Source organism: Stegodyphus dumicola, chromosome X1 (assembly GCF_044657685.1).
Source record: "Stegodyphus dumicola isolate Sdum_Otavi_A_Nest chromosome X1, ASM4465768v1".
Taxonomy (NCBI): domain Eukaryota; kingdom Metazoa; phylum Arthropoda; class Arachnida; order Araneae; family Eresidae; genus Stegodyphus; species Stegodyphus dumicola.
The window spans coordinates 244,089,281-244,103,306 of record NC_140780.1 but is presented as its reverse complement, the minus strand read 5'-3'; the positions used below and the strand labels follow the sequence as shown (position 1 = coordinate 244,103,306).

The 14,026-nt window shown below is 33.1% G+C and overlaps 1 protein-coding gene across 3 annotated transcripts in view; it reads right to left on the bottom strand.

Annotated features, from left to right (window-relative positions):
* The window catches only part of LOC118190719 (CWF19-like protein 1), a 229,445-nt gene that overhangs the window by 142,320 nt on the left and 73,099 nt on the right, over positions 1 to 14,026 (bottom strand). For all 3 annotated transcript variants that reach the window (XM_085807349.1, XM_085807350.1, XM_085807348.1), the window contains exons 4-6: positions 12,403 to 12,478; positions 2,585 to 2,686; positions 1,034 to 1,227 (exon numbers count right to left, since the gene is read on the bottom strand). In XM_085807349.1, the coding sequence (XP_085663475.1) occupies positions 1,034 to 1,227; positions 2,585 to 2,686; positions 12,403 to 12,478 (372 nt within the window). The remainder of the gene's footprint in view (positions 1 to 1,033; positions 1,228 to 2,584; positions 2,687 to 12,402; positions 12,479 to 14,026) is intronic.

The window sequence follows — 14,026 nt, the reverse complement described above, 5'->3', positions numbered from 1 at the left end:
TGTAGTTAGAAGTATTACTCTGGTGAGTCTTCAGCTTCTGAAGTGCAATCCAGTGAAGCAAGTGTTGCACAATATGCTTACTGATTGTTGGACTGGCACCTCATTATATCAGGTGGTCATCCGAACTAAGGTTTGGTGTAGCGGCTATGTACGATTTGGCTAAGACTTTGAATATCATGATTATTCAAGGCTGCTTATCCCAAGTAATTTGCCCAATTACTCTTTCATTTTACACTATCTATGTACTCTCTCCATACTTTTGATGCTATGGAACCCAGTTCTTGAAGTATTTCAGGAACTGACTTGTGTGTCTGAAAATTACCTAGTACCTATTACTTATTTTCAATAAAAGGCATCTAAATAGTGAGTTTTATCCATGATGTTACTTTTATCAATTGCTCAGAGAAGGCTATATATCCAGCTATATATGTACATTAAGGTAGTGTCCTTGCATGCACAGAATTGAGGCAGCAGCACCATAATTGCATAATATTGTCAACCCTTAATTAACTGGCACTTGGGTAACAGATATCAACGAATGGTAGGGGGGCTTGTAGCTGTCTCCTGGATCAAGATCACAGACAGACATTTATTAAGAAACAATGGAAAGAAATTATTTCAGGAGTTGCAAATGACTACTTTCCACAATCAGTGAATCATCGTTATACTCCTCCCCATTCTGATTAAGTAGGATTCCGGTTAAATGAAGTTAGGTGAAGCAAGGTTTACTTTACATTCTTTTATCACTTTTGCATTAATATGTTGAACAAAAGAATTTAAAACACAAATAATTTAACAGCAAGTTTAAATATACATGTCATTGAAAGAGGAAAAAGTCAACCAGCTAATTAAGAGCCCTAAACATGTAGTAATCAGTATATGCTAAAACTGATTATTACATGTTCAGAAAATAAAATCAATCAAATAAAAGTTAATAAAAAAAACATACTGTAATTTAACTGCACTCTAGAAGCAAATAATTGTGTGGCTATTTAATTACCATACATACAATAAATATAAAAATACTACATACAGATTCTTTGGCATGAATTTTTATCCCCTCTGGCCATTGTGAAGTAAATAACATATCAATTTTCACTTCAGAAGCACTTTTAATCAGTTCATCAACGTTCTCTTTAGAAAATCCAAAATAGCTGCCTTGTTGTTCTATGCTGCTTAAATAGGCAATTTTTAAACCACAATCTGCAGTCATCACGCCTTGATCGCCTATAATGACAAATTCCCGAGTTTGAATCACTTTGTCGCATCAATACATTTAGGATGAAATTTTAAAACAAATGATCTGCAGTTTAAACAGTTATTATTATTATAACAAAACATATTTTTTATTATAACAAATAGATTTATTTATTATATAGTATTTTCCCTTTAAAAGTAGAAATAAAATAAGGTAATAGTGGTTTTATTTATTTATTTGTTGGTATGCTTTCCAATAAAACAGAAATGAACAGATTCAAATGACTGCCTGATATCTATTCCACTTTTTTATAAAAAACATTTCATACTGTTTAACATAGGAAGTTGACTAGACATAATAAAGCTTCACAGTTCAATAAATACCACAGTCAAGCTATACAACCAGTAGCATAGCTAGAACTTTTGTCACCCAGAACGTCCCTAAATTTGATGTCCTCTTGATATACAAAGAAAAAACTACAAAAAATATCAAAATGGCATGCATGGAAATAAAACTCTATGTTTAATTTTAAAGAAAAACTTTAATTTCAATATTTTAAAATCAAATGTTTTTCATTAGCAAAACCATCAGGGACATTGTAGTGATCTATTTGGTTGTTCTTGGTGTTATGTAGACTGTAAAGGATTTCTTATATCCAAAATATACATTTGTATTTCTAATTATTTTTATTTAGAAAACGCTTCTCACAGCTAGGAGCATTTACAGCAATAGAAAGGGAAGATCACCCTAATATTTCAAGATTTGGAAATTTGTTCTGGAGATTGTATTTTAGAATAAACTGCAAAAATTCAAAAGGACTGCCCATCCCTATTCCTGTTTCATTTTCTTAAATAGTAACGGAAATAAAACTCTGAAATAGTTCTTTCTTAACGAGGAATTCTTCCTTATTAATGTCAACTATGATCATAATTTAGTTTATATTCGTAATTTGCATTAAAAAGTTTCGATGGAATAAAAAATGGTATAACAAAATATGTAGCTATTACCTTAACTAAAGTGAAAACTCTTTTTCTTCTCAATTCAATTCCATCTGGCAATTTAAAACCTTATTGTTCTTCACCTACTTTGATGATCCACCTGACTAACAAAAATAAAATAATTCACTCAAAAATTGCCACCCAGAAAATAAGCTCCCCCCCATCTATGTCACTGTTTAATACTGACCAAATGATGTAAATGTATATATGTAATGGATAGACATGTGTTCTATTTACTACATGAAATGTTTGCCTAATATAATAAGTATTTTACTTCACATTAAATAAGCGAAAATTCGTATATAGCAACATGGGTGGTTTCTTTAGTTAAGATTTAACTGTGTTTTCCTCTAAAACATTAAGTACTTTTAAGTACACATACACTTACCCAAAAACATAATGCCAGGTGCTATTAGACCAGTCTCCATAGGAAAATACTTGACATGCTCAGTTTGATTCGGTCCAAGAACATATGTAGGATTAATAGGTGCTAAATTTGGAAAGAAAAAAAAAGGTGGATAAGGATCTGACATAAAATAATTAGAAATTACAAAACAATTTAACTACATTCATTAAGCAGTATAAGATTCAGTAACAGAGTCTAAAAAAGAACAATTAATTTAGTCAATGAAGCGATTAGAATACAGAATGCCCCCAATTCTGTTTTTACACAATTTCAAAAAGCAATCCAATTTTTTTGAACGATTTTTTAAAAATTTTAATATAGTTTACAGTTTTTTCCCCCCTTTTTAACTATGGTGACAAATTTCCTTGTTCAGTACTGAGGCATAATTTGATTACGGGTAAAGCACGCGAGGGCTAGCAGCTTTCAGATTTGAGGCAAGCTATCATATTCCATTCAACAACATTTTCTTAACTTTCTCCATACTTTGCAAAACTTCTATCTATTACTAAATATTAACCTTGTACTACTTTAATTGAACAAGACTTCAGTAACTAGAATTTCCGTAGTCTCTCGTTAACCCCTAAACTGCCGCGGAAATCGTACAAGATTCATTTCCCAGTGCCACGGTTTTTCACACAGACGCGCATAGTTATACGATGTATTAGGGATTATATAAGTGCAAGTTTTACTTTCTAAAAACTGTTTCCTTTCACAAAATAAAGAATAAGAGAAAAAAATGAATGCACAAAATTTAATGTTTTGAGTAAAAGTATAATAAAAATGATGTTTTTATAATAAAAAAAGATCCCTAAAATGGAGTTTCGATCAATTCATTTTTAAACCAGTAAAGTGTAATACAGTACAAAGTCCGTAATCCGGACTCGTCGGGACTTTGCCGATTCCGGATTAGGGGTTTCTCCGGATTATAGATCATCAATTTAAATTTGGTAAGATGGCATGCAGAAATTATACAATTAAAACTATGAAACTGTAATTTATGAAATAAAGAGCAATTATGATTTAAAGGGTATCAAAATTTACAAAAAAAAAAAAGCTTAATATTTATTTGTTTACTTTATTAAACATTTCTTTCAATGTAAGTTTTTTAAGTTGCTTCGTTTTTTGTGCTAATACTTTCTCATTAATTCTGTAGATAGACATAATCTCTTGAGTCACATTGTTGAAGTCCTGTAACTGCTGTTTCGAGAATTCCGACTAACTTATCAATCAAAATTTTCTCGTTTTCAGTAACTTCTCTGTCACTTTCTTCACTATCGGTAGCAGTGGATCTAGAACCATACTACAGATTTCGCCGTTCAGTTATTGATTGATGATTGGGGCATTGTCGTCGCAATGAAAAACTTCTGTTATATCATGTTCATTTATTACCATTTCTCCACATTTCTTTACAAAATCCAATAACTGGAAAATTTCACCTTTAGTTTGCGATGTCCGAAAACCTTCAAATTCGCAATATCATCTTCATCGTCCTCACCATGAAATATGGTAGCTGGCCATAAATTATGCAAAGCATTTTTTAACGTATCTGGAGACACATCCTCCTACGATCTTCCGACAGCAGATTTTATGCTAAAAAATTTCTAAACGTCTTGAATAGGCTTGCCATTGTTCAAGAAATTTAACATATATTTTTAAAATGCTACTATATATTTGCATTTCAGCACGTGCACTATTCCCATATCCATAGGCTGAATGATAGACGTACAATTTGGAGGGAAAAATAAAACGAACACATTATCTTTCACTAAAACTTTAAGTGAAGTATGCGCCGAACAATTGTCAACAATCAGGACTATTTTTAAGTCATCAGGTAAACCAACCGAATTCAAATGTCGCCAAGCCTTGGGTATAAAATGATTTTCAAACCAATCATTCATCAACGCTTGTGTCATCCATGCTCTTTTTATTTCCACTATATATAACGGGGAAAATGTTTTCCGATTACGAAATAGCGGCCGAGCGGTAAAGACGCTGAACACTGGTAGTTCGGTCGAGGTCTGAATCCCGCGAACGGGCTGGCTACATGGGCGTTTTTGTGGTTTTCCCCATGTGTAACGTGTGTACGAGCCAGTTTGACTTAGAAAGTCCTCCACGAAGGCATCCCTCCCTTCAGGCAGATAGCCCTCGTGTGTTTTGCCATAATTGAATAACCCAATCCATCCGATTACGAAAAGTTTGCACTTGTGCGTTCCTGCAGCATTTGCGAACGCTAAAATTGTTAGTCTCGTTTTGAAATCTTTGACACTAGTTGCAGCGTTTCCTGTAGAGGTTGCCAAGGTATTTCGCGGTACATATTGCCAGAAAAGACGCTGCGTTGTCATCAGCGTTGTAAATTTGTTTTGGAGATAATTGTTCACTAGTAATGAGTTCAACGAATTCATCTGCAAATTGTTCAGCAGCTTCAGTATCAGCTGAAGCTTTTTCACCTGAAATTTTTAATTGTCTTATACCATGGCAATTTTTAAATTTGGTTAACCAACCTGTCGAACATGTGCACTCAGTGTTTAAGTTCATTTCTTCATGAAATATTTTGGTATTTGGACTCGTCAATGGCACGCCCTCGCTGCAACGCTGTCTGACCCATTCAATCATCACTTTGTCATGATCATCATTTTTAGCATAACGAACCCTTTTTCTGTTATTCATTGCAAGTGAGGTGTCAGAATCTACAAAAAATTCAAAAAGTTCATTTTTCTTATGTCATATAGAGTTGACTTTCTAATGTCATACTCCTCGCATAATTTTGAGACAAATATGCCTTTATCCATTTTTTGCAGCAATTCCACTTTTTGTTTGATGGATATCGAAACGTGTTTTCGCTTTGTAGATCCTTCGGCAGCTCCAGAATTGGAAACTCTTTTTGACATAATCGAAAGTTCAAGCTTAATTTTTTTTTAGTGTTCTAACAGTCTGCAAAAAATAATAAGCCGGATCCAATTAGAAGATTAAGGAACAGGCATTTCAGTTAATCTGCAACATTAACTGAAATGCCTTAGAATCAGTAAAGATAATTTTAGACTAGCTTATACCGTCCGTTATACATTAAACGCGTAAGGCATACAAAAAAAAAGTTTGTAGCTTTGAGGTCCGGATTATAGATTATTCCGGATAATGGACAACCGGATCACGGACTTTGTACTATATCAGGTTTCAGTGTTATACCTTGTGAAATCAGTATGCCTAAAAAAACATATATTTCTTCTGAACGGGTTGAATGCCACAATTTTGTTCTTGATTTTTCGTTTGCAAGGTGTTGGTTTATATACTCATCTACAAAATGGTTAGTTTCAGTAACAATATGAAGCACGAGCAGTTCATCAAAAAATAATTCAAAAAAGAAAACATCAAGAAGATATAAGAAAAGAAATCATCAAAAAGATTTCTTTATTCCTGAAACCTACTACAAAAAGTAAACGAAAACTGAGATCACAGAATTAAAAAAAAATATGTTTTACCCTAACAACACCAGTCAATGCCGCGCAGTCATTACTTTCACCGCTTTAGACACACCCCTCTCTCCAATTTCTTCCTACACTTCTCTGAAATAATATCCTTCTTTGCATACTTTGTCAAGGTCATTGTGGTGTTGCATTCCAAAGCCTTGCGAATAATTTTATGGGTATATATTCCAAATATATAATTCCATTCCATTTCCAAATTGTAAATATATAATTCCAAAAATTATCCAGTAAGTATTTTTTCTTTGATATTTCGTACTCAGGGATAAATAGAAAGGCTAGGTCATTCCTTTGTTTGACTCCTCGCCAACGTGAGCCTTATGGAGGGGGTGAAGTAATCTGGCGTGTCTGTGTTGCACCTGCTCTGATTTTCCACATTTAAAACTGTAGTTTCATTCACTTGCGTTGTGAGACAATTTTCTGGAGTTCGCATATCTCAAATTAATTTTAGTCATACATATTTGTTTTCTAATAATGCAAATATCTAATAATTTGTGTATATCTATATATATAGTTTTAGTCAGTTTTCATTTTAAATTCTATATTTAAAGTATCCTTTATGTAATATGGCTTCTTGTGCTGCAGCAACGTGTCGTAACACTTATAGAAATACGAAAGGAAGAGATATTGTATTTCATGCTTTCCCAAAGGACAATTTGCTTTTGTCGAAAGAATGGATAGATAAATGTCGAAGACAGGATTTTATTAATGTGAAAAAAGCAAGAATTTGTGGCGAACATTTTCTGTGCAGTGATTATGAAGATCACATGAGAAATCGCTCGCTTGGATTGCCGCAATAGAAACTGTTGAAATGCAACGCTGTGCCGAAAGTAAATTTATCATGTGCAGTAAATTAAATAACACCAAGAAATAAGAGACATTTGAAAAGAAAACTAATGCAGAGTGCTTTTGAAAGACTACACGAATTAAGCCCAAAGAAAATTTACTTTGAGGCCGAGAACGAAATTCAAGCTGACAATAATAAATCAAATGTGAATGATTTTGAAATAAAATTCACAAGTGACAATGCCCTAAGTGACAATAGCCCTGAATGACCTAAGTGTAAAGATAAACAAGAATGTATTGATAATTTGAAGAACAAAATAATATCCTTAGAAAATTGTAATAAAATATTGAAAAAATAGAGAAAAGAAAAATTTTATAAAATGAATGTTTGTTCAGCGACAAAGAAGGTGGACGAAATCTGCAAAGAAATTTGTAATGGAATTTCAGAAATTAAAATCCCAAACAGCGAAATTTAGGAAAAAACAACACAGATCAGAGAATTTGGAAAAACGTCTAAATCATATTTTTACAACGTTGCAGATTGACGCATTGCTAGGAAAAAATAAGGTGGACAAGTGAAAATATTTCATGTTGCATTGTCATAAGAGCTATGTAGAATATGTTTCTTAAATAGAAATGCATATGTTTTTTCCCAAAGAAAAGCAACTTAAAAGGCAAAAAAGTGGATTGCTTCGAATGTGGTAGCCAATGAATAATATTTCAACAACTTGTTGGTGTGTTGGTGTATTTAATTATGGCAAAGCACACGAGGGCTATCTGCCTAAGGGGAGGGATGCCTTCGCGGAGGACTTTCTAAGGAAAATTGGCTCATATACACGTTACACATGGGGAAAAGCACGAAAACACCCATGCAGCCAGCCTGTTCGCGGGATTCGAACCTCGGATCGAACTACCAGTGTTCAGCGACTTACCACTCGGCCGCTGGTGGGCCTCAACAACTTGTAGTTGCATTGTGACTGTACAAATAACCATACATAATATGTTTTGATTTGAAATATTTCTAGATGACATTTTAGAAGTTAATAGCGTAAAGCATATTTCAAATGAGAACTAATTTTGTAAAGTTAAAGTTATTTTTATTGTATCCTGTGTTATTATTGATTCGATTTTGTGCTAGCTTAGCAATCCAGATAAAATATAATAATATAACATTAAAGTAATTGGCATAAGAAAACCTGCCTCCTTAACCCCCACTTTTGAAAAATTAAATAATTTTTTTAGGTATTGTGAGTAAAGTTGTTTTGTCTAAATTAGGATAACAATCTTTCATGCATTTATTTAAATGTAATATTTATGTTAAGTTACAAAATTATTTTAAAAAATATATGTTATTATATTGAATCAGGAGAAAATATGCCAATGTAAAATTTACAATTAGGCTGAAACTTAAACTTAGATTAGCAGAAATTTTGAAAACTATGACAATTTAAGGTTGTTTCTTGATTAATTTTAAATAGCTGTTATTATAGTTATCTTAGAAGCAGTAGTACAGTTCTCTTAGTTAACATGCAGCTAAAGAAATGATTAGAAATAAACAGGCATTTAAAGGAAAAAAATCCCTGCAAATTTAAAAAAAAAAAAAAAAAAAAAAACTTTATGCTAAGAGTAGCGCATTTTATCTGTTATTTTAAAATTGAGTAAGTACTATTAAATTTTTTAATGTTCAGTGTAAAATGCATACTGCAGTAACATTGTCTCTTCTAAATTATAGCTATCTTTCACACACAGCTCATTTTAAAAGCTGGTTCTTCAAATTAAAAACACTAATTTCTATGTTGTCAATTGCATCTCCACGCTCAGTGTCATCATAGCTACGTCATCACTCCCCACTGCCTGTTTCAGGGGGAAAAGCTCTATGAGCTAGCCCTTCTCTTTTAACTCCTGTTTCGTACTCCATGTTGCAGTTCCGGAACCTATAAACTAAATGTTTATATTTTGAGAGGCAACGCGGATTTCAGGATGGCGGATTTTCGGTATTTGACTGTATTTTCATTGGGTGACATTAGAAAAGGAGATTTTATGGGAATATGTGGAAAAATCTTTTAATATATTGGTAACCATTTTCCAAAAAATAATATTTGCAAAAAAGGATCTTTTTGGTGAGGTGTCATTGGTAAAAAGATAAGTTACTGATGAAAAAATTAAATGTTGGTTGTCTGCAAATGTGAAAACAGACAAAAAATGGATGGAGTTATTCCTTCATTTTAAACAGAATAATATTCTTTATGAAACTATTTTGAAAACTGTAAAACATGCACTTTCCCTTCCAGAAACAAATGCAGCAACAGAACGTGTTTTTTCTAGTATCAATAAAATATGGACAATTGAAAAAACGCAGTTCAATATTAAAATTTTAAAATCTGTATTAAGCGTAAAATATAATTTGACCAATTCATGAGAGAAATTTCACGACATTTTAATAATAAATTATCCGAATTTATTGCAAAGTATTCGCACGGATAAAAAGTATGACCGTGAAAGAAAATCATATTTTTTTTAAATAAAATTTTAAATTAATGAAAAACATAATATTCAAATTATTGTTTTTTACAAATATTTTTATAGTTACCAATAGTTAATAATAAATATATTTTTGTATATTTATAGACAAGTATATGAATGTACATAAGATACATAATCACTATGTATCTTATTTATATAACAAGATATATTTTTTTGAATTATTCGTCTGCTTTCATAACTAAACTACAATTCTCATTTCATTCCATTTGTCCCGCTGCGTGTCAATGAAAATGCGGTCGCTTTAATCTATGGAGCTGCAAACGAAAACAGAGCAACTGATCAAAGGAGGTACTTGGAACTGTGAGCATGAGGACCAAGGCGTTATGTTACGGAGTACCTTTTCAAATAAATGCAAAAACCTCCACATCATCGTTATTAAATATAAAATGGTTCAGAAAAGCATGCGCTAAAGAAGAGGAAAAGAGAGCCGATGGGCTATGAAATCGATAAGACAGTCCTCCATGACAGACAAAGAGCGTTTAGCTGTTGCACGGAGTATAAAGGTCAGACCTGTTGTTATTCACAGCGCGGGTCGCAAGCTGCCCGGAGCGTCACCATCGTCATCTATCTCGATGGTGATGCTCGGAGTGACTTAACACAGATAGAAGAAAGATAAGGGGGCAGGCAACCCGGCACGCGTCAGCGTGAAATGGATGCAGAGTATCAATATCAGAGGGAGAAACGAGTCCAAGACTGTGTAACGTCGTCAGCTATTTTCCCACGGGCTCCCACGAAGTCTGGGTAAAGGAGACTTCAAATGGGCGCCAGATGACCACCCTGATGACACTTACGAATTCTTGAGGTCGAGTGTGACCCCCAACAAAGTGCGGAAAGCATATTGTTTTTACGAAAGGAGAAAACTTTCGTACAAGTTCTCACGGGTTGTGGAGTGTCCATTGTGTGTATGCGACAGACTGTCGCCAACTGCCTGTTTCTCGAAATAATTTAGATAGACCTCCCAAAAAGACATTCTGAATTTTCCCACGGAAAATTTCAGTTTCTCAGGCTGTCAAGACAGTATCTGAGAACAATCAGCGCCTGTTGACCAATGGAGAGATGCTCCGAAAAAGACGTTTAGCGAATCACTGCAGCAGACGCACAAGACACGCCCAGAAAACCTGGACATAAAAACAGTGAGTGAAAATAATTAGAGAGTTTTTTTAGTCTGAAGGATACGCAGTCGTTGCGTAGAGAAGAGAGAGCCTTTCTCTTGTATTTTACGGCTCTTCCCGAGTCGCTAGTAAGCTTTAGAGAGCCCCTTTCTCTCTTGTGTATTTTACGGCTCGTCCCGAGTCACTACTAAGCTCTGTCAAGAGCGGAAAAAGAAACCCTCAAGGAAGCGTAGCCGGACTTTTTCTCCGCTACCTCTGTTTGAACTCAAGTGATTATCGTTTCCTTTTGGAAAAGGACTACTTTGCTAAGCAAACTACTTTGTTATGATAAGCAGTTGAACTTACCTTAAAATTCAATTTGTGAAATTTAACACTTACCTTATTTTCAATCACGCTACCAATAAAAATTGCTACAGCTAAAATCGCTACAACTGCTTCGGGAAAGGTCAAACAGATTCAATGGTTATAGCGTTTGCTAAGAGCCTTGATAAAGAGTCACTGACCGAAGAACCGAGAGGCGAAAAGTTCGGAAGCGTTGAGGGGGGAAGAGCTTTAGTAAAGACTGCGGGGAGACGGAGTCAGTTCATTCTGCAGTATTCGCGTTTCTTTTAGGACTGAGATTACTATTGATTCAAGTAAATATTTAATTTAAGAGTTTAAGACTCAATGAGTTAATTTAACTGAATATGAGAGTATTTAAGTAATGTATATTAAAATATGTTTAATTAGAATTAAGGTAAAACTGAGCCTCAGTCACCTTCCTTAGAGTAGCTTCTCTATTTTTGCAGTAGCCTCCAGAGATAAAATGTATCTCAGAGGTTCCGCATTCAAGTAACGACACATACCCCTCGAAATTTGCATTGAGAATGCAAAGTTATGTCAGCAAAAAGCTTTTTACCTACCTCTCAACACCACCCTACACTACCTCAAAAAGCTATTTCCGCACACACATTCCATTAGAAAATATGTTTATTCGATTCCTCTACCTGGTTTTATACTTTAACCAGATATTTTTTAATCATCCGGTATATTTTTTTTATCACAAAAATTTGAATTTCAAGGTTAAGACCTTCCTCGTCAATTTTGAGCTTTTTGAGTCATGGTATTTCAAGACTTTATAGATGCACTGAATGAATAGTGGATGTCTTAAGCATTTGCAAATATTTTGAGATAATATCCTTCCCAAATCACAATTTACAGGTGATTCAATGATTTCAAAAGGGGGAATACTCCTCACAACAAATAAAAATAATGGTACGTTGCGCACACATTAAGAGGGGAAGTTTTGTTTTCTAAAATGGTTAAAATTAGTTGCCGTTATTTTAAAACAAAGTAAAACAGATACATAAGTGAATAAAATTTTAGCTCCGTTTCAGAAGTTCCCCCATCAGTCGACCTGTCCTAAGAATGACACACTTTCAAGTTTTGATTGCATTACAATACCATGTAGATTTTTATTTATTTATACATTTAGAGACTGTTCCTTTTATTTAGCATCAACATGTACAAGCACGAAAATTACGCATTAAATTATTTTTAAACTCATTATTCGTTTCTTTCCTCTCTGAAAAATTATAATTTCAAAACAAAATAACACCAATATAAAGATTAGAAAAGGACAACGAAAATGCAGAATGGAAAATAAATATACATTTACACATCAAGACTTGACTATATTTCTAATTTCTATAGCATACAAGATATAAAACGATTTATTGGAAAATTAATAAATTACCTTTAATTGATCAGAAAGGAGAGAAATGTTTTGGTGCAATGAATAAGTAATATTAATACATGTATAGAAAGATTGATAAAATAAGAATAATATAATATAAATATAAATATAAAGAGAATAATATAAATAGAAAGTTGTTCTTACTAGTTATATCACGAGAAATTACTTTCTGCCATTCAGTATCATCAGGGCCAAAAAAGCTGCCGACACAAAAGAAGAACTGAAAATAAATGCATTTTATTGCAGTATTCACTACAAACCGTTTATTGGAATTAAACAAGTTTAAAATATTGACATTTCATACAAATCTGCAATTTTATGAGCATTACATTGCATAAACTCTTTAATTTTTTGTTATGGGATGAATTAACAAAACTGAATTAAGTACAGAAATAAGTCCCCACGAAGAGCTCGAATTCAGAAACAGACATACCTCTTTCCTAAATATTAATAGTAGTATCATTTGCAAAAATACGTACGTGATACCGAAAGTTCAGAAAATCCTCTGTACAGAACGTAACATAAATGCTTATAATGCATTCGATAGTCTTATGTGCAAAGAAGGGCAGATTATTCGATTATTGCAAAATACACTTAGTCTACAGAAAGGGATGACTTTGACAAGGACATTCTAAAGGACAGAGCTCATATACACATTACACACAGAGAAAACTACAAAAATGCGCAGATCATGAGCCGAGATATGAAACCGACTTCAGCTACTAGTTTCCAGCATTTGATCCGCCGTGCAAAGGATGCAGATTCAGTTTGGCGCGAAGATCTTTTATTTTTGTCGAGTTAACATTTAATGCTTCTCAGATTTGAGCTTTTTGAGACATGGTATTAACTAACTTGCAAGATAGACAGACTAAGTGAATGGTGAATGTCTAAAACATTAATTAGTGTGGTGTCTGAGAGGCATTTCCTTCCTAAGCCACAATTTACAGGTGAATATTCTTTGCAAGATGAAATTCAAAACAAAATTTTCAGTGCTTCAACAGATTAAACTAGTCTGAGAAGCAGATGTTAAAAAGAATTATCTAATTTGTGCTCAAAGTAAAGATACTTTCAATATTGGATACGTAAACCGTAGTAAATTTCCCAATGTTTTTAAAGTATTTTTTTTTTTACATAAGAATTTAAATATGATGGAAGTGAAAATCATTGTTCATTAAATTTCATGTTTCTAATACATTCTTTCGGGCGTGAATCTCTTAAATTCATTTCGTACTTTTCATAATAAGTATACTTATTATGAAAAATGATCTTAAATTCACTTAGCGTTGTTCTACTACTTGCGCAATTGTGAAATCGAGTTGTTCTACTACTTGCGCAATTGCTGCAAAGTAAGTTAATTTATTTACTAAATAATATTGATTATATTATCTCCTAAGATTAATTATAGTAGAATTATCTGAAAAGAGTATATCCATACTTAGTAAGTTCTATTTCGAAAGATGTTTTGAAGTAACTTGAATGTAAATTGTTAAAAATGTTTAACGGGGACTTGAATTAAATCATGAATAACAAAATTTCAATTGCAAAAGGAATAATTTAAAAGCAAGTAATTAAATTAAATGCAAGTAATCATTGCCATTGATCGGAAATTAGTTGAATTTTCAAGGGGAACAAACCAACTCTCGTTCAATGAACAATAATTAAGAAATAAATACGAAGGTGTTTCGTCGTTTACTCGAGCAATAAGGCGATGCCAAACAGGCAATTTAAATGCAGGTACTCTTTTTGGCAAGCATCCTTAAAAATTCAT